This window comes from Galeopterus variegatus, unplaced genomic scaffold, assembly GCF_000696425.1.
Source record: "Galeopterus variegatus unplaced genomic scaffold, G_variegatus-3.0.2 Scaffold1919, whole genome shotgun sequence".
Classification (NCBI taxonomy): domain Eukaryota; kingdom Metazoa; phylum Chordata; class Mammalia; order Dermoptera; family Cynocephalidae; genus Galeopterus; species Galeopterus variegatus.
Window position 1 is genome coordinate 46,349 of NW_007728030.1, and position 20,721 is coordinate 67,069.

General features: G+C 41.0%; 1 protein-coding gene across 1 annotated transcript; it reads left to right on the forward strand.

Moving 5' to 3' along the window:
* The first annotated feature begins 656 nt into the window (after positions 1-656).
* LOC103596036 (chromosome unknown open reading frame, human C8orf76) lies at positions 657-18,794 on the forward strand. The gene is made up of 6 exons (XM_008579591.1): positions 657-773; positions 3,388-3,483; positions 4,210-4,353; positions 7,929-8,386; positions 12,039-12,171; positions 18,456-18,794. Exons 1-6 carry the CDS (start codon positions 657-659, stop codon positions 18,651-18,653), a joined length of 1,146 nt encoding a protein of 381 aa, XP_008577813.1. The 3' UTR covers positions 18,654-18,794.
* Positions 18,795-20,721: the final 1,927 nt, after the last annotated feature.

Here is a 20,721-nt window from a genome sequence, read left to right on the forward strand (position 1 = left end):
TGTGACTACAATTAATTCCAAGCAATTGTATGTTTAAAGATGCTTAAAATGTCAATTGTTATGTTATATATATTTTATCACGATAAAAAAATAAAATAAAAATAAGAAAGTGCTTAACACATTGCCAGAGATATTGTCAGTGGTGAAAAAATGGTACCTACGAGTTTCAAACAGCTACCCTGGGGTCAGAGCTTTTATTTTTATTTTTATTTTTTAAATTAATTAATTTATTTATTTTTAAGGTGACTGGTAAGGGGATCTTAACCCTTGACTTGGTGTTGTGAGCACCCCGCTCTCCCAAGTGAGCTAACCGGACATCCCTACATGGGATCCGAACCCGTGGCCTTGGTGTTATCAGCACCACACTCTCCCAAGTGAGCCACTGGCCGTCCCTGGGGTCAGAGCTTTTTGATGCGCGCCGTCCATCTCTTGACACGAAGTCAAACCCTCTGTCCTGGGGTTCGTTCAATTTGCGAGCCAGATAAAAATCTCAGCGCAACCACCACCCCCAGTCAGCGGCCGGCCACGTCCCGCCTGCCTCTCCAAAAACTACAAGTCCCAGAATGCCGGGCTCCGGGCTCCGGTGGTCCCGCCCCTTCCGGTTGGGCCCGCGTGTGGGCGCCACCGCCTCCCGTTACCCCCACGGTGGGTGCGCTATGGAGATCGGGTGCTGGCTGTTCGGAGGCGAGTTCGAGGACTCTGTGTTCGAAGAGAAGCCCGAGCGACGGGCTGGACCGACCGCGTCCTACCGCGCCAAGCGCTGCGAGCGGCAGGTAAGAGGGCGGAGCCTCCTGGCCTCGCCTCGGACCCGGGCCTGGCCTTCCGCGGGTCCCCAGCCCGACCGCGCCTCACACGCCCCAGCCCCGCGTCGCCGCCCGTCGCCTCCCCGCTCTGGGCCTGCCGTGCTCAGGCCTGCCCGTCAGCCCTCCCCTCCGCCGAGGAAGCGGCATCCCTGCGCCCGGCCCGGGTCCACGCACGGCTTTCCCCGCGCTGTCAGCACCTTGACTCCCACCGGCATTCGCCGGCCTGGTGTCGCGCCCTGCGCCGAACGCCCCCGTACCTCCGTTTGCCTTCACGGATCCCGCAGCCGGGGCCCGCTTTTACACCGAGTGTTGCCTGCCGTCCTTCGTGGACTCTCCCTGCCCACACTGACCCCGCTCTGACGGTCACAGTCGTTCAGTGAGACCCGCTTGTCAAGGCTCGTCTGAAATGCCACCTTCTCCAGGAAGCCTTTTTTTTCTTTTTTTCTTTTTCTCTCTCTTTTTTTTTCTTCTTTTTTCTTTCAGGAAGACGAAAATATTCCCTCTTCCAACCAAATATTTCGTTTGATCCGCTTACCCCTTTTAGCTTCTGTTTAAAGCACTCGTCAATATTCTGAGTCCTCAGAGTCGGAGCGCTAAAGGATCACACGAGAGGGATTCTTAACGTGATGCCCTCTGCAGCGCCTAAGTTTTTGTTCCTAATGGGAACCGCGTGAATATTCTTGAATTAATAGAGTATTATTACTTTGTACGACTTCATGAGTGTAAATCTCATCTCACCAGTCATAACTAATATTTACGGAAAGCCGAAGGGTTCCAGCCACTGCTGAGTTCCTGTGCCAGACATCTATAATTACTGAATGGCATTTTTGTTTTATTTCAGTTACACTTCCTTCTTACCACATGCAGTCCTTCAAAATTGTCTTCAGTACTCCATCATGTGGGCTAAAAACAGGGAATGGGCTTGGGAAGTCACATGGTGGAGCATAAAAGAGCTCTGGTTGTGAGACAGGACCCTTGAATTCCGGTGTCGGCTTTACCTCTTGCCTTTGACGGTGACATTTTCTGGTTTGTCAATTGGGAAAAGTAGTACTTGCTGGCTCATGGGATTAATTGTGAGAGTGAAATGAGATAAAATGAGGTAATGCATATAAAAGTACTTTGTCAGGTGTGATATGCTGTGTAAAGTGAAATCCAGAAATCACTTGAGTTTAGAACTTGTTTGCTATATGAATATGAAAATATACTGCTCATAGATAAACTCAAAGAGGCCTTATTTAAGTCACGTTGGTTTCCCTAGGTGTAAAATAGGAGTTTGGGTTGGAAGATTTCTGTTGTCCCTGCCTACTCAGAGTTTGTGTGGGACCAGATAGTTCTCACCTCTTAGACACACCCTTGTTCACAGCTCTTCCCTCCTTCCTCTTATCAGAGAGGGGTATTTCAAGGCATCCCCTGTCTGAATTCTTGCGGGCCTGTGGGTTATATGAGAGAATAAAAGTAATCATTCGGAAGTTAATTTTGCTTGATTATTTCCAAGTAGGATAATGAAAATTCGACGGAGGTTTGTAGGTACGCAGTTATTGTTCAAGAAGTTGGGATTGGCTGATCTAAAACGGTATGTGACTAGAGAGCAGTAGAGTACAAAGGAAAGTTATGCGCTAAGTACATAGACTTGTTGAGTTACACAGTGCTTAAGGGAGAACAGAAAAACAGTGGTTCCTAGCTTTCTCCACTGTGATGGATCAGGCTGAGGAGAGAAGCTAATTTTACTGAGATAACAGGGGGGCATTGATACCCAGGTGACTCTTATAGAACCAAGCAATTTTGATGTAGTGGTGGAAACATCACAAAAGTAGTTACATTTGAAGTAATAGTATTTAACTGGAGATAGACTTTATTCTGCCTCAATGTGATTTACTGTGAGTGAAAGGAAGTACAAGATACTTCTTTGGAGCTGGAAAGATTGGCGCACAGAGTGCTTTTCCTCATATCTTACATTCTTTATTCTATTGTCAAATCTCAGTCTCCCTTTCCTTTCAGTTTCCCTTATCTTTCTGGATAAAGTATCCCAGGTGGGCATTTCCTCAGACTTTTCTCCTACAGGTCTTTTCATTGAAGCCTCCTTTTACTCTTAATTTCTGTCTCCTTCTTTGCTTAGATTCTACTTTTTTGGCTTTATGGCATTTTCATAATAGCATCATAGCTATAATAATTCTTTCGTGTGTCCTTTTCATAAAGAGTTGTCAATCCCTATTCCATCCACTCTAAAATTTCTCTTCAAGAAAATATCTCATTTCAAAGAACCAGTGTGAATTGCACTAGATAAATGTAGGTTCCAAGACACCGCAACCCCATATTGAAAATGTTTTAGAGAAAACCATGTATTTGTGTGTTTCTTTTTTAGACAGGTATCATATTGTTGGTATGTTTATTACTTGTGATAATTTAATAAAAACTGGGCCATCATCAAAATTGTCATTCTTTGTCAAATGTTTTCCCTTGAGTGTCATCCTGAAGTATGTCTTTTTTGAGGTTTAACCAATTATATTATGGGAAATTGCTTCTGAGTATGAAATGGAAAAGCATAGCTTCACTCTCTGTGATATGCTATTTTCACAATTTCTAGTGGTTTTATGAAGAAGCAGAGAGCAGTGATGATGTTGAAGCTCTAACTATCAAGAAATTCAGAGGGGACCTGGCCTACAGACGACAAGAGTATCAGGTAGAATTCAGCATGTATAAGATTGTGGTACTTGAAGTGGGCTCTTGTTTTATCAATTGCAGCATATGTAAATAACAGTGTACTAAGTTATGAATGTGTTGTTTGTGAAAATGAATTTAATCTTTTATGATGTGTGTTTATAATCTTAGACTCTAGTTTCTGTCTTTTTCTACGTGGCTCTATATAATTTGTTTTGTTTGCTGTAACTCCAACAAAAGGGTCTTTTTGGGGTCCTTCTAGGTCTGTTTCCCCAGTTTCTATACCTCCTCATTACATTGGTGCCTCCTGCACAGATAACAATATAGTGCCACAGGAGCAAAGCACCCCAAAATGTGTTAGAAAAGCAAGGAACTAACAACTAGATGCCAGGTTGCTTTACATATATATCTTATTTCATCTTCATGAGAATGCTGTTGTTATGTTGCTAATGAAAATGTTACATAGCAAGTTAGTGGCAAAACCAGTATTGAAAGCCTGGTTTATTTGGCTCCAGAATGGTCTTTCTACCATACCAGTTAGTAGTAGTTATATTCTCCCACCATTTCATCTCTACCATTTAGAAATGGTATTGATTAAAATACTCAAGTCTTCCTTAGCTCGTGTTAGGGTCAATTAAAACATTACATTCTGCTTAAGAAAAAAAATCATGCCTGTACTGAATCCTTTCTTTTCCACCTATCTTTTCTTCACTTCTCATAATTTCCTTTTTTAACAAATAATTGCCAGAAAGCATTGGAAGAGTATTCCAGTATCTCTGAAAAATTGTCATCTACCAATTTTGCCATGAAAAGGGATGTCCAGGAAGGCCAGGCTCGGTGTCTGGCACACCTGGGAAGGCACATGGAAGCGCTGGAGATTGCTACAAACTTGGTGAGTGGTCTCATTGCCTATTTTCACATGCTTTCCTATACCAAGGATGGTTGAATTTTTATTTTCTAATAACAAAACGAAAAACAAACTAGTAGGAAAACCTGTGGTTTTGGATAAGCAGAAGAAAATTGTTAGTAGTGTAAAAATTTTATTATGATGAACAATTTGGAGTTCTAGTCATAATCATTTTCTTATAATATTTTTCCTGTGTTATGCTCTTTATTGTTTGAAAATCTAATTTGCAGAGATTTTACTCTTGTTAGGAGTAAATACTCAGAGTGGAAGGATTATGAGTGATCTCTTACCTTTTTAAGATTTTTTTAGACCTTATTTTCTAAAATTTCTACAACGAACATATGTTACTTTTGTAAACAGAAAAAAAGTTACCAAGAAAATGATGAAATACTCATACCAAGCCAAGCTTACTAGTCCTTTTTATTTTTAAATGGAATTTGCAGAATTTTTTTTAAGGGAAAAAGAAAGGCAGTTTTTGCAGTTCTAGATTCTGTTTGTTTTCATTTTTAGGTTAAGGCATTTATGGTTTGCTTGTATTGGTTTTTATATAAATTTTATATGGGAATTAATGTAAATTAATCAATCCTAGTTTATGCTGCCCAGTTTCTTCCTCAGAGGGAATTAGTGAGGCATTGTGGCACTGATCTTGAGCCAACCAGAGGCCTGCCTAAAGCATGCGTGCAATTGAGCTGTCACCCTCCATCTCATTAACTGAGAGAAATCTCTAGCCTCTGCTTGCCCAGGGGTGACCACATAGGATCTCAGCCTCTTGCAGTGCGAGGAAACTGTGTTGCTAATTGTTTTAAGAACTTGGAAAACAGCTGTGTTTTGTTCTTTCTTTTTTCCTTCTCTACTAATTACCGGTTAATTCTTAAGATGGAAGAGAGATAACATTGTTAAGGAAGTGTTGGCATGAACTGTGAACTGGATGGGATTTAGTTGTGTTGATTCCCAGTCTTCCCGGTCTGCAAATTAACTGCAGTTTGGGCCCATTCGGTGCTTTTTTCTTGACAGCGTCACTGTTCTGCTCTCCCATCGGTTCTTTTCTTCGTAGCATCTCTTACACATCACAGTTGAGCTTCGCCCTCTTTGCCTCTGTCGTTGAAGGCAGTGGCAGCTAGATTAATGGCTGGGGCGAATTTTCTCTATGGTTCCTTCTAGCTCAGTATATCTCTGTTTCTGTGGTTCAGAGAAGGATCTGTTGCCATTCAGCAGATGCCATGTCAGGAGTTTCAAAACTGTTTGTCAAGCTTCCAGGCACCTGTTGGAGTGGAGAAACAGGCAGGAGGCTAGTGGGTCTCACCTCTGTCTTTGGGTCTCTTGCACATCTCAGTGGACCCTGCTGGTCTGCATGGTTTTCTCATTTCCTGGTACCTTGTATTACATTTCTTCCCTACTTGATGACCCTCTTCTTCTGTTATTAGCTCTGGCCTCTATCTGTTTTTTTGTCTCAGTGGTTATTGCCCCCTGTCATTAAGGGGACAGGTCAGTATGTAGTGTTGAGCACAGTAGACAGTGAGTCCTGGAGTGCTCATCAGGATATGAACTTTTTATGCTCACAACTTCTACTGAAGTTTATTCACCTCTCTTCTTAATGATTGTTGGATAAAATTTATAATATAACTTATTTCTTAAACAAATAAGTAGAATATTTTCTTATGTGGCTGGTAGGCTTATTTGATAAACCATGGTAAGAAAATGGCTTTGTGATAGTAAATGACTCTTTTCCGTGTATCCACTCAACGTTTATTTCAGTCCTGTCATTTGCCCAGTTCTGGGTTCGATGCTAGGGAGACAAACAATATTTACACCCTGCACATATGGTGCTCATCTAATGTCTGGTGGGTTAGCCAGCTGACATGCATCAGCTCTTCTCAAGTACCTTTTATTCTGTGATTTCTAGTATAACTTGACTGTAGCCCTGCTGCTTATTAGCTACATGACCTCAGCCAAGTTCTCTAACCTCTCTGCGACTCAGTTGCCTCATCTATAAAAAAGGGATAATAATAGAATCTATTTTAAAAGATTATCATAAGGATTAAATGAGCAAAACACTTAGAACAGTACCTGGCGTATGGTAAGCACTCAATAAATGTTAGCTCTCTTCATCAGTACCATCATCTTATTACAGGAGTTGCAGTATTCTAGAAAAATTACTCAAACTTACTTATATGAAATTTAATTTCTAGAGAGTAGTTTACTAATCATGCTGTCAAAACCCCAGCAACAAAATCATAGTTTGTGTGTAAGAACCTCCACCCTAACACATACTCGCTCTCTCGATATGAAAATGTTTTTGAACAGTATAGAGCTCTATAGACTGATTGCAGAAGAAAGGTAGTATTTGTTACAGATATAGTCTGTATGTCTTGCTTTCCTTATTATAAATAAAAGACTTTATAATATAGAGAAAATTTATTGCTCAACAATATTTAACATTTGTTATGGCTGAGGTTCTGTGCTGGGAATTCGGCATTGAACAAAAGCTCTCCTGGAGCTTAATGGTCTTTTAGGAAGGATAGACACTAAAAACAATGGTAATAATAAAACAAAACACTTCCTGTCTTTGGGAAGGTACAATATCACCAAATAAGTTGCATGGGGCTTTATTTCATATCTTTTTACTCAATATAGGACTATTTAGAGTCATCCACAGGCTTTCGCTTACTGGTCTACCAGTTTCTTTGGGCTGTATACTGGGTAGTTTTGTTCCTATTTCATTCTCAGTGTAGTTTGTGTGGGAGCTTGATCTGGACGCTAGCAGTGTAGGCTTTCCTTAAACTTCACATCAACTTGAAGGTAATCTTAGTCTGCCATCTGCTCTCTCCACAATTTAGAACAAGCAAGCCTGTTTTTCCTAACCCAGAGGGCATTTGTCATATGGCAGGTTGGAGGCAAGAGGTGGTGGCTCTGGATAAGGAGATTTGAAAAGGATTTTCTGATCAGAAGGAAACCAAGCAACCCCCTCTGGCCAGAAAGGATTGGCTTTGGTAATAGTTAGCAGGGACGGCATTTGGATTTAATTATGATGCATCATGAAGCACTGAGAGCTTCAGGGCCATCCTGTTTAAGATGTCTAAGCCAAATAAAATTTGGAAATGGAGTTTGTTCAAATCCTCAAGGAAATTACCATTTGGATTTTTAGAAAGCCTCAAATATTAAAATGGAATCACAAGCCAGGATCTAAGACAATTGGCCTGGGTTTTTCAGATATTTAGCTGAAGACAATAAAGATTATAATAAAAATTGAAAATAAACTGACATTTATATTTTTGGTGCTGAACTTTGTCATGCCACTATCACATGAATTTTTACGTTATTATGCCATTAGGACATTTGGGAATGGCTGGTGAGTATTTTGCTAGGTAGTATATATTTCTCTAGGCTTACGATTTCAAACATGAGGTCTATTGAAATATATTTAGTTCACTGTACTTGTATAGCTACTGAAAAATACTTCTAACTTACGACATATACATCTTTGGTTTTTATGCATCTTCATTTTTATATGTAAAAACATTTTGCAGTTTAAAGATTCTAATTTTTTTTTTTCTCCTCAGGAAAATAAAGCAACCAACACAGACCATTTAACCACTGTGCTCTACCTCCAGTTTGCCATTTGTTCAAGTTTGCAAAACTTGGAGAAGACTATTTTCTGCCTACAGAAACTGATTTCTTTGCACCCTTTGAATCCTTGGAACTGGGGCAGATTGGCAGAGGCTTACCTGAACGTGGGGCCAGGTCTTTCAGCATCAGTTGTGTCATCTCACAAACAGGACAGTTTCACCTCAAGTGACAAAACTATCAAGTCCTCCTTTCCACACTCAGGAATAGACTGTCTTTTGTGTTTCCCTGAAACCTTGCCTGGGAGCTCTGCACTTTCTATGGAAGCAAGTAGCAGTAATAGCCAGAAAAATGAGAAAGCTCCTAAAAATATTCAAAACTGTATGGCAGAAAAGAGAGAAGCGGTGTTGATAGAGACTCAAATGAAAGCATGTGCCTCTTTTATACGAACCAGGTAAGCTAAGAGAGGATTAAACAACACATGGAAATAACTCAGAGTAAAGGTTTTATTTTTCTATTTTCAAGCTTCAAAAAGTTCTAGGCTAGATACTTGGTATGTATTGTTGAATTTTTACTATGGTCTAGACAGAATCCTTTGAACCTGTGTCATTTCAGTATGTAAGATTTAGAAACAAAACTGTATTTGCCCAAGAATACACTGTGTCATTGCTCAAGATAGGTTAAAATTGGAAAACATTTAAAAATTAGGAAAAGAAAATTAGATATATAAAACATTGAAAAAGGGAGAGGGGGTATTTTAAAGAAGTAATTTTTCACTCATGTACTCCACAGAAATCTGCTAATGAAGAAAATCTGCTCTTGTGTTTGATTTGCTGATAAAATGATACTTCATTCTGCAGATAATTCTCCTGGTTTGCCCACAGGAATTCTAAGTAGTTTGGATCCTTGAAGTATGAGTTTGGGAAAAGAGTGGGGGGAATGCACTTCACCAGTTCTGTAATTTATGGGAAAAGAAACAGGCTCTTTTATGTCTCAAATGGTACCAAAGTGCATAGAGATTTTTTTTTTAAACTCTAGTGAATTCATGAAATATTAACAGTGACGCTTACCAAGAAATGGTATGGTATCCATTTGGCAGTTTAAAAAATTTATTTAGTAGATGCTTATTTAACATTGACTCACTTTAATTCAGAAGCACATTGATGACAGCTGTGTGCCAAACTTGTGCTTGGGCTAGGATCATAAAGAAGGTTAAAAAAAAAAAAAAAAAGTCCCTTTCCTTATGCTGCTCACTGTGTTGGGAAAAATATACGTCTAGCCAGGGACTGGCATCACGGGTGCTAAACAGTGTATCAGTGGTGTGAACAGATTCTATAGGAACCCATGTAAGGGAGCTGTCAGTGTGGCAGAAAGAAGGAAGGCTTTACAGGGGGAATGATGCTTCTGCTGAATGTTCCTGACTAGGAACACTTATGAGTTGGCCAGTAAGTACTAGATGCTTAATGTACATTATTTAATTTTAATCCTCACGACTCTTTGAGGAACACTGAAGTTCCATGTTAGGACTAGAAAACTATTCAAATCATTCCCAAAGTAGCACAGATATGAAGTACAGGGCCAGGATTTGGACCCAGGTCTCTGATTCCAGACCCTGTGTTCTTTTAGGTTATCTTGCTCACTTTGTGTAATATTCCCCAAGTGAGAAAAGGCATGCTAGGTAAAGAGAAAGAAAGCACAGCCTAAAGGGGTAGAGGAGCCAGTGGCAAGAGACACATTGGTGGTGGCAACTCAAGGTAGGCTGTGGACCGAGTAAGTAAGAGGTAGGACTTGGGAGTAGGCTCTGATTTTGAAGAACTTAGTACATTATTGATGTTGCGTGAATGAGTCTGGACTCTTCCACTTGTCAGCTGTCTGACCTTACACATATTACTTAAACTGTCTGGTCTGCAGTGTCCTCATCTTGACAGGTGGAGAAATGTAGGGAATGCCTCCTACGTGGGGTGGTAGAAGTAAAGTATCTAAAGTTCTTCTTGTACTATGCAGTATACAGTAGGCACTTGGTAAATGTTAGCTATTAGTACTTTTACTGTTTTTGTTTTTATTATTAGCATAAGACATTAGATGTCATCTTAAAGGATTTGGTCCTGGTGCTGAAAGCCTGAAGAATATTTGAAGGTTTTAAATACTGAAGTGGTGTGATAAGAGCTGTGATTTACAGAGAGGGATCTGGTGCTGGGATGGTGGATTAGAAGAAGAAGTTTGGGGCTAGAGACATCAGTGAAGAGGCTGTGAAGTAATTGGTGGGAGGTGGTGAGGGCCTGACTTATGATAGTGCAGTGGTAACAAAAAGAAGTCGATGTCACTGCAGGATGGAATAGGCAGGACTTGGTGTGTGGAGAACGGAAGAGTCTTTGAAGACTGAAGAGTCTCTTGGAGCACAGGTGGATGGTGGTTCCTTTCAGTGAGATAGGACACATGGGAGGATAAGCAGAGCAGATTTGGGGTGGAAGGTAATGATTTTAGGCTTGATGTACTGAAATTTAGGTGCCTGTAGGACATCCAGCCTAGAGCTCTTTAGGAAATAGGGGAGAGCTCAGAAGAAGGGAGTTGAGATTTAAAAGTTTCAGGAAAGAGATCAGCAATCAAATGGTAATGAGAAATCAGGTCGGGTCAATTCTGAGAAGAGGGTTTGAAAATTAGTAGGTCATTTGTGACTTTGAGAAGGCCATTTCATTGGAGGGATGGAGTGACAGGCAGATTGCAGAAGGTTCAAGGTTTAGGAATGAATGAACATGAAGTGGAAAAAGTATAAGCTGTGTTTTCAAGTAATTTACAGAGTGAGAGGGAGGAAAACAAATACATAAGAGGTCACAAATGTAAATGCTTCCAGAGGCCAGTGGGTGACGTCAACAGGTTAGGCTGAAGCAGGCAGATGATCCTTTTACTTGGGAATCAGGTCATGGTCCTTTATAGCATTCTCCAGTGGCTTCCCACTGCACTATATCAATTCCACATATCTTTCCATGGCCTGCAAGATCTTATTTGAGTTCACCCTTCTTTCTTTTCAACTCATATTACTACATTTTTTTCTCCCTGGCTGTGTTCTGGCCACAATGACCTTTGTGATTTTCAGACACAGGATAGCTCTTGCGTCAGGGCCTCCTTCCCCCTGGCCAAGCCTTTCCCCCCAGATATTCTCCCTGTGGCTCCCCATCAGTTATGTCTTAGCTTGAATGGTGTCTCAGGAAAGCCTTCTTGCACTGCCCTCTCCGAAGACACTGTATCCATCCTGTCTTGGATTTTTTTCATAGTACTTATCACTACCTGAAATTACTTATTTGCCGTCTCTCTCCTTCCAGTCTATGAGGCAGGCACCTGACTGTTTTGCTCACCAATATCTCTGAATGCCTAGAGCTATGTCTGGTACATTCCTCAGTACATGAAATAAGCAAACAGGAGAGCTGAGAGCTTCTGGGTGTACCAATAAGGACCAGTGAGACCTGAGGGAAATTGGAAACATCTGCACATTCAGTATTTTAAAAAACAATGAAGAGAAGCAGCCACGTGAGGACAGGAGGGCGGAAGAATGAGAGAGGACACCAGGTTAGGATCACGATGGGGAAGTTAGTGGTAAAGCAATTGCAAAGTGGTTATCAGAGGGTCATCAAAGATTTGGGCCTGCTTTGGGGTAATTCAGGCGTGCTAGCAAATCTAATTAGTCCTTGAGGTCAAGTTGCTGTGGGGCCAGGGAGATGGAAGGGTTGTAGAACACTGCAAAGGCCCAAATCCAGAATGCTTGTATGGGAGGAGTCTTTGATTGGAGGCTTGTTCTTTTCACTCCAAATTATTTATGCTTTCAATCACTTGACTGCTGCAGGAAGCTCTTTTGAGGTGGTGTTTCCTAAAGATTTCTTTGAGAAGTTTTGGTCTATTAATTTTAGAAAAGATGAAACTCCAATGTAAAGTTGGGTAATTTATTCAGAGTAAGAAGCTTTAGGGATTCAGATGGTAGTTCGTGATGGGGGTTACCTTCTTTTTAGCCTAGTAGCACTCACCTTAACCCAAACGCCTGGGCTCTGTGTGGACATTGCCTTGCCGCTTTCCTTTATGTGGAGCTTACACATTGCAGCTTTTTGGTTTTTTAGGCTTTTGCTTCAGCTCACCCAATCTCAGCAAACATCGTTTGCTTTGGAGAGGAACTTAAGGACTCAGCAGGAAATTGAGGATAAAATGAAAGGGTTCAGCTTCAAAGAAGACACTTTGCTGCTGATAGCTGAGGTGAGTGTATCCCCTGGGTTTATGTGAAACAAGGTGACATAGATATTTTTCCTGGCTCTGATACCATTTTTTTTAAACACAGGGCCACTTCTCATCTACTGAAGGCTTCTGTCTCCCTCTTTTACGTGCCTTTTGATCACTCAACAGTCACCCAAGCGGCCTCTTCATCATCCTTCCCCTGCAGCGTGCAGGACCACGGGGGCTGCATGTCATGTCCCTGTTGGTTCTTGCTTCCACCTGCCTGCTGGAACATCAGAAATGCCCAATAATCATGTTTTGGTACTGAATGAATGAATGAGTGCTCAACGTTGTGCAGCAATTTTATATGTTATTTCTGCTGTTCATTCTCGTAATAGCCCATGAGGGTAGGCAGAGCTGGAATTGAGGCTCGGAGAGGTTGAGTCCCCTAAGGTCAGATTTTCAGTGGCAGAGCTGCTCTGTATGTAACCTGTGTTTCTGGCTGCAAGTCTGTTTTCTTTCTGCTCTACTCTATTAATACTTGGATTATTGCAGAGAAATTCAAATGTCAATTTTTTTTAAAACTTTATTTGCTTTTTTAAAAAATCTTGATTTTTGTAAAATATACTTTTGAAATTTCTTAAGATGGCATTTGAAGATTATTTATGTATTTAAGTTTTTCATGCGACTTCTTTTTAGTACATAATTGAAACTTGAGGGGCCGGCCCGGTGGCGCACTGCTACAGTGCGCCGCTTGGGAGTGTGGTGGCGCTCCCGCCGAGGGTTCGGATCCCACGTACAGACCGGGTCCCGCTCACTGGCTGAGCGAGGTGCGGGAGCAACACCAAGGGTTGCGATCCCGTTGCCGGTCCCGGTCCGGTACGGGCGCGACGCTGAGGGTTGTGATCCGTTGCCGGACACGAAAAAAGACAAAAAGGGAAAAAAAAAGAAACTTGACAGCTCAGGTACTTTTCACATGAGAATAACTCTATCTGTATGCATCCTAATGTCATTCTTTCAAAATATTTATTGTATATATGCTATTGCCAGGCTTCTTTCTTCCTCCCGAAGCTGAGCTCTCTTGTTTTGACATCTTTTCCCTATTCTGGGATTATGCTCTCCTATCTATTCTCTTTCAGCCTTTTCAACCTTTTCATCTTCCATGGGCTCTTTCCTGTGAGCCCACAGACACACACAAGATGCCTTGCGTCTTGTAAATTTACCTTAGCTTTTCTTCTCTGTTTTCCTTTACCTTTCTATAGCATTTGTAACTATTGATCTCTCACTTTTTGTTTCCTCATCCCTTTAGTTCTGAGAGGCTACCCTAGTCAGTTTTTCTTCTATATTTCTTTTTCTTTTTGTCCTTTTTTTGAGACCGGCCACACCGCTCTCAGCCAGTGAGCGCACCGGCCATCCCCATATAGGATCCAAACCCACGGCGGGAGTGCTCCTGCGCTCCCAGCGCCGCACTCTTTTTGTCCTTTTTTTGAGACCGGCCACACCGCTCTCAGCCAGTGAGCGCACCGGCCATCCCCATATAGGATCCGAACCCACGGCGGGAGTGCTCCTGCGCTCCCAGCGCCGCACTCTCCCGAGTGCGCCACGGGCTCGGCCCTCTTATATATTTCTTAACATTTCTCTGCCTCTTGAGACTTCACTAGTTTTTCTGTGTCTTGAGTAATGACATTCTCTAGGGTTTCACTTCTGTTCTTCGTTCTCTCTACCTTTTTCCCAGAGAGGTCACAACCACGCCCCCATAGTTTCAGTCGTCACCTCTGGGTTGACAACACTCCAGTCTGTTAACTTTGGTGTTGTCTTTGGAACACTTGTCTCATATCTCAGATTAAGGTTAGTCTGAGGTGATTATTGATTATTCTACTGTCACTTCAAGTACAAAATATCTAAAATGGAACCACTCATCAAAACACTTCCAGTCAGTCTTTCAGTTCTCCTCGGTGCCTAGTATGGTGTAGGGCCTGACGTGGCCGTCAGGAAGTATTTGTTGAGAGGAAGGAGAGAGACGGAGAGAATGCCTCTCCACCATCTTTTCATTCCAGACTTCATTTTCTTCCTCATAATGTCACTTTTCTTCCATCCAGACCTGGAACCTCACTAGCATTGGGCCTCTCTTTGTCTAGTCTTCCCCTAGCCAGGCACCAAGCCCACACTTCTTTCAGGGTCCACCTTTCATTTCTCTTCCACTGCTAACACCTAGTCTCTATCACCCCAGGTTTGACTCATGGAATGACAAGCAAATGGCTTGTCTCATCTTGCTTCCTCCCTGCAAATATATCTCGAATTGCTGCTGGGTTAATCCTAAAACATTGCTTTGACCATGTTACCTGCTTGCTGAAAAACTAAAATGTGTCACCATTACCTCAGAGGTCAGGTCTGGTCGAGTCTCCTTAATATGATATCCAAGGCTTTCCAGAGTGTAACTTCAAACTTCTTACCTAGAAATTCCTTACACAAATCTCCTGCTCCCACTAGACTAATCTGCCTATGTCTAACAAATTAGTCGTGGGTTTTCCTATCTCCACCTACTTACTATTCCCATCCTTGAAGACCCAGCTGAAGCCCCATATCCTCAGGGAAGCTCTCACTGAATTTCCTGGTCTGTGGTAATTTCTTCCTCCTCTGAGTGATTGCTTGAATAGATAGCACTTTGGGCCCTAAGAAGAAAAATATGTCTTATTTTTTCAACTAGAGTTTAGGTTGCTTATAAGAGAGACCATGTCCTAAACATCCTTGTATCCTTTACCGTGCTCAGTAAATCTGTTGACTGAATAGAGTAGTAGTTCTCTACCTAGAAAATGCATGTGATCTACTTGTGGAGGTTTTAAGAAAAAATGAATGTCTAGGCCCTTGGGATTATAATGTACGTTTCATTTTATATTCTTAATTTTACTTGATTTGTGATATGAACATGACACTGTATCCTTAAATATTCTTTGATTGCATACTTTTTCTTCTGTTTATAGTTGTTTTATTTGACTTAGAATCCAAATAAAGTCCACTGTAAAAAAAAAAATCACTAACAAAAATAGAAATAAATAGAATAATAAAAAGCATGACTAGGACTGTATCAGGTCCTTTTGTCTCCCTCATCTCTTTTATTTTATAATGTTCCACTAACCACTCTTTTTTTAAAATTCCAAAATATATATAACATAAATTTTGCTATTCTAATCCTTGGTAAGTATATAATTCAGTAGCAGTAAGTACATTCACATACTGTGCCCCCATTACGATCATCTACTTCTAAAATTTTTCGTCATCCCAGTAGTTACTGCTTTTGAGCAATAACTTCCCATTCTCTCTTCCCTCCACCCCTAGTAACCTCTAATCTATTTTCTGTCCCTATGAATTTGCCTAGTCTAGATATTTCAAATAAGTGGAATCATACTATATTTTTCTTTTTGTGTCTGGCTTATTTCACTTAGCATAATGTTTTCAAGGTTCATTCATACTGTGGCACGTATCAAAACATTCTTTTTTATGGCTAAATTATATTCATGTATATGTATATAGCACATTTTGTTTATTCATTTGTTGGTGGCACTTGGTTGTTTCCACCTTTTGGTTACTGTGAATAATGCTGCTATGAATATTACCATACAAGTATGTTTGAGTCCCAGTTTTTAATTCTTTTGGGTGTATACCTAGGAGTGGAATTGCTGGGTCATATAGTAACTTTGTTTTACTTCTTAAGGAATTGCCAAACTACATTTTATTTTATATTCTGTGATTTTTACTTAACATTGTGACATGGGCATGACCTTATATCCTTAAATATTATTTGAGTACATGATTTTTTTTTGTCCTTTTTGAGACCGGCCACACTGCGCTCAGCCAATGAGCGCTGTGAGCACACCGGTCATCCCTATATAGGATCCGAACCCGCGGCGGGAGCGCTGCTGGGCTCCCAGCGCTGCACCCTCCCGAGTGCACCACGGGCTCGGCCCAGTACATGATTTTTTTTTTTTCCTTTTTGTCTTTTTTTACTGACCGGTAACGGGATCGCAACCCTCGGTGTTGCGCCCACACCGCGCTCAGCCAGTGAGCGGGAACCGGTCTCCACATGGGATCCGAACCCTCGGCGGGAGCGCTACCGCGCTCCCAAGCGGCGCACTCTCCAGTGCGCCACCAGGCCGGCCCCCAGTACATGATTTTTAATGGCTAGATAATAGTTCAATTTTTGGATGAACTATAATTTATTTACTTACTCCCCTATGTTGAACCTATTTTAATAAGTTCTTGCAAAAAATCATTGCATTAGTACCTTTTAGAATAGATTACTAGAAAAAGAATCACTGTGTTAAAGTTTATGAACGTTTTAAAGACGTAAAGCATATTTCCAAATTGCCATTCATGAAGGTTGGTTCAATTTATATATCTTCCAGCAGTGTATAAGAGCACTGGTTTTCTTTCCCCAATCCCAGATATTAGATTGAACCATGTGAAATTGTTGATATTTAGTTGTTTTGATCTATAAAAACAGCAATTTTATATAATTCAACTTAATATTATACTTTTTAAAATTTGCAGTCTGGTAGATAAAAATATTTTTTAATATTAATCTTTATTTCTTTGGTTACTGTTAAGATGGATAATTTTTTCATATGTTTATTGGCCATTTGTATTTTGTGAAATGCCTAGTCATGCTTTTTCTTTATTATTTCTTTCTTTCTTTTTTTTTAGTAATTTTTAAGAGTTCTCTATATATTGGACTTACTATTCCTTTATATGTTGCAATATTTTCTGAGGTTTATGATTTTAAAATTTTCATATGGCCAGATGTTTTGGCAGATTTTTTCACACCTGTGAATATTGTGCCTGCCTATCCTTTTTGGAATATTGCATTGTTTGGATATTACATTATTCAGTTCTCTTTTTATTTTTAAAGAAAGGCTCTTTTGATGCTTTCTCCTAGATTTTAAAAATACTGCATTTCTAAAACTCATCATTATTTGATGTACCACTAAAAGAAAAATAAGATGCCATTTACACTGTGACATGCCAGTGGTTATAAGGTACATCTTGATTTTGGAGATGTTAAAATACCTAAACAAAAAAAGTGTCTTAGAACTGATAGAGTACCATGCTTTAATAAATACTGACTGTTGCCTATTGAAGCCCTACATCTTATTGGCAATTTCCTCAAACAATATGTAATCTTGGAAGATTTAAACCCAGTGGAAACCACTCTTTAAGTTTGCTTCTTCTTTTTTTTTTTCCCTAAAGATGACCGGTAGGGGATCTTAACCCTTGACTTGGTATTGTCAGCTCCACGCTCAGCCAGTGAGCAAACCAGCCATCCCTATATGGGATCCGAACTCTTGGCCTTGGTGTTATCAGCACCGCACTCTCCCGAGTGAGCCACGGGCTGGCCCTGAGTTTGCTTCTAATTCATTATAATTTGAATTTTCATGAACACATTGGACCTCCGGATTTGCAGGATCCTTAGAGATCATCTAGTGCAAATCCATGTGACTTCTAATTCCCTCCACAACGTCCCTGCTAGATGGCTGTATAACCTTTCACGCCAAATGGTTTGAAATGTTTTGGAACTTAATTTTAGTTCCTGTCATTATCAAAGGTGGGGCTGCTGTCTTAGTGGGTTCAAGTACAAGCTTTCTATAGCCTAACTTTGTGATGTCTTATTAAAGAGAAACTAATCCAGAATCTGGGGCCATGACCCTGTGTTTATCTGGGCCTGATTCTCACCAGTAGGGAGCAGTATTGTGCCTTCATTGGGTAAATGTGCTTCTAAGTCCCAAGACTGCTTTGGTTATAGAGGGATTAGAATTTCTTTCTGGGTCAGGAAAGGGTGGGCCCAGCTACTTGCCACATGATTGTTTGCTGCCTTTGACTTCTTTAGAGAACTTTTAGGAAACAGGATCTGTGCTCTCTTTCTCCGCCCCACGAGCAGTTATATTCTGCCCAAGCTCTGCCCTGTCCTTTTTAGCGATTTTAAGGAGGGAGAATCACTCACAGTTCCATTGTCACCCGCAGAATATGCTCTTTGATATAAAACGGTTGGCTCAGTACTCCCGGTAGGCCAAATGGTACTGCTGCCATGTTAGTACCTAAGTGGTTTTTTCACTCAGGGGAGGGTGAGAGTGGAAATATGGGGTAGTTTACATATATGGTCCTTGGATAACTACTTCTGAACAAACACCTTTTCAACGTGTTGGAAATGTCCCCTGGCTGCTGAAGTATTTTCTGCTTTTGTATGAAAGCCTTTACAATTGATGAGTAATGTAATCTTTCTTGCCACGTCAGCTGCCTCTCTTATTGAGACAGTTTTTTTTCTCCTGCTACAGGTTATGGGAGAAGATATCATCCCAGAAAAAATAAAAGATGAAGTTCACCCAGAGGTGAAGTGTGTTGGCTCCACAGCCCCAACTGCCCTGGTGACTGCATCCTCCAAAGAATTTGAAGACAAGTGGTTCCGAAAGATCAAAGACCATTTCTGTCCCTTTGAAAAGCAGTTCCATGCAGAGATACAAATCGTGACTTAGTGATCCATTTAAAAACAAAACAAAATATCTTGCACTGTATTAATTGTCTTTGTTTACTTCAGACAGGATCCACTGTTAATCACAGAATATGGTGAATTAAAAATGATTATGTTTTATAAAAATGGCTTCTCTCTGAGATTATCTCTGCTGTGTTCAGTTGCTTTATTTTTTGTTTTTGTTTTTTCTAGATTTGTGCTATCCCCTTATAAGTATTGTATCTTAGGCCTACTACCCCTTAAGAAGATATCTGTCGGGCAAGTGTATAAAGGAGACTTTCAGATTTTATGGTCTTTTAGAAACAGTTGCTATCATAGCCAGCAGTGTAAGAATTCACATTGTTTAGGTAAATTGATCAAGCATGTTAAAATGTGAGAGTAGACTATTTGTGAGAGGGTGTGGCAAGAACAGCCAAGGGTCTAGGATTTTACCCTACTTATAAGCTAACACGATCACCTGCCAGTTTCATGAGTGCTGGCAGAAGACGGGAGACTCCTCAGACACAAAGGATTTTATTACAGCCCAGCAAGCAGTTTAAGCTCCAGCATATTTGTATCAGTTCTTCTTGCCGCCAGGTCCCAAGGGGGCGGCACCTGAACGCCTACATTCACATACAGTGAACTTGCATTACCATCTTCTGTAGTGCACACGCAGTGGGTTGTGTTCCAGGACAAGATCCTGAGTTCAGGAAACACAGATCTTTTATAATGGGCAGTAAACATGCTCTCCCTTTGCTGCAGAGGGAGACACTATCTCCTTTTTAAGGCTGTTTGCTATACAGTCATCCTTGAAAAGATTGTCTGGAACAAAGCATTGAGTGCCTTGCTCACAAGACATACAGAAACACAAGAGACCCATGGAGCATTGTATCATAGGGTGATTATCCTTTCCATTCAGCCACACAAACTATAATCACAGTCTAACGTCCTCTTCAAATCTGAGAGGCAATTACCTTACCTGGAAAATTATCTGGGATGGAAGAGCTCCCTTATAAGAGGAATTTAACACTAAACTGAAAACCTCATCAAATGTCCTGCACAGCTTTTATTTGAACTTTCTCAGCAAAGGGAAGAGAATTCCAGCTCTGGACAAAGATGAAGTTATCTGCATTTCCCTTCCACACTCTGCTTGCTTCGCCCTTTCCCAGTACTCTTCCCAAAACAGGAAGGCTGGTTTTGCTTATATTTTGACTACTCTTAGTGAGTTTGATAGCATAACCAGCAATTGCAAGCTTGGCCTTTCATCTCTAATGTGAAACAAAAGGCTTTGTACAATTAATAGACATTTCAATTTTAGGAACCATTAAAAATTAAGAAAATTTCTCAACAGTTCATCCTTGCCCTCCATCCCTTCAGCCACTAGCTATCGTTTATTGAGCTCCTATTATGTGTCAAGCATTGTGTGGTTGCTGTGGATGTGGAGACACCAGGTGTGTGGAGTTTGTGCTCTAGCTGTGGATTGCCCTCAGGATGGGGCATAAACTCTAATGTGGCTTGCCACGCCCTTCATGGTATCGCTCTGGCTACCTGGAGCTCCTTGCTGTTATGTGCACCATGACTTTCATTCACCTGAACCTCTCCCCACCCTCATCAGATGGCTGATTCGCATTCCTCTTTCAGGTCTCCACTTAGACTTAGCTTCCCAGAAGTCTTCCTGATCAGCAAGTGGTGTTAGGTTTTCCTGTTTTGTGATCCCTTACTATTTTACTCCCGTACTGGCTCTTTTGACTGTGTTGTTTTCCATAATAGACTCAAATTTTTGTAAAGTCAGGGACTATGACTCTTGTTCATATCTGTATTCCTAGGGCAGAATACCTGGCACCTCACTAAATATTTCTTGGAGTGCTGAAATAATTGACCAGCATCTTCTTTTGTTTGTGCAGAAGGTTAATACAGATCTGATTCAGTGCGAGGCAATCCCAGCACCCCGCCTATTTCTCTTTCTGTAGCTAAACCTCTTTCTCCGGTTCTTCTAGACTTCCTAGAAATGCACCCCTCTCCCCTAGCCTCTCTCCTCTTCCAGTCTCCATCCTGGCCCCTTACTGACTTTGCCCATGCGTTGAGCTTTTAGT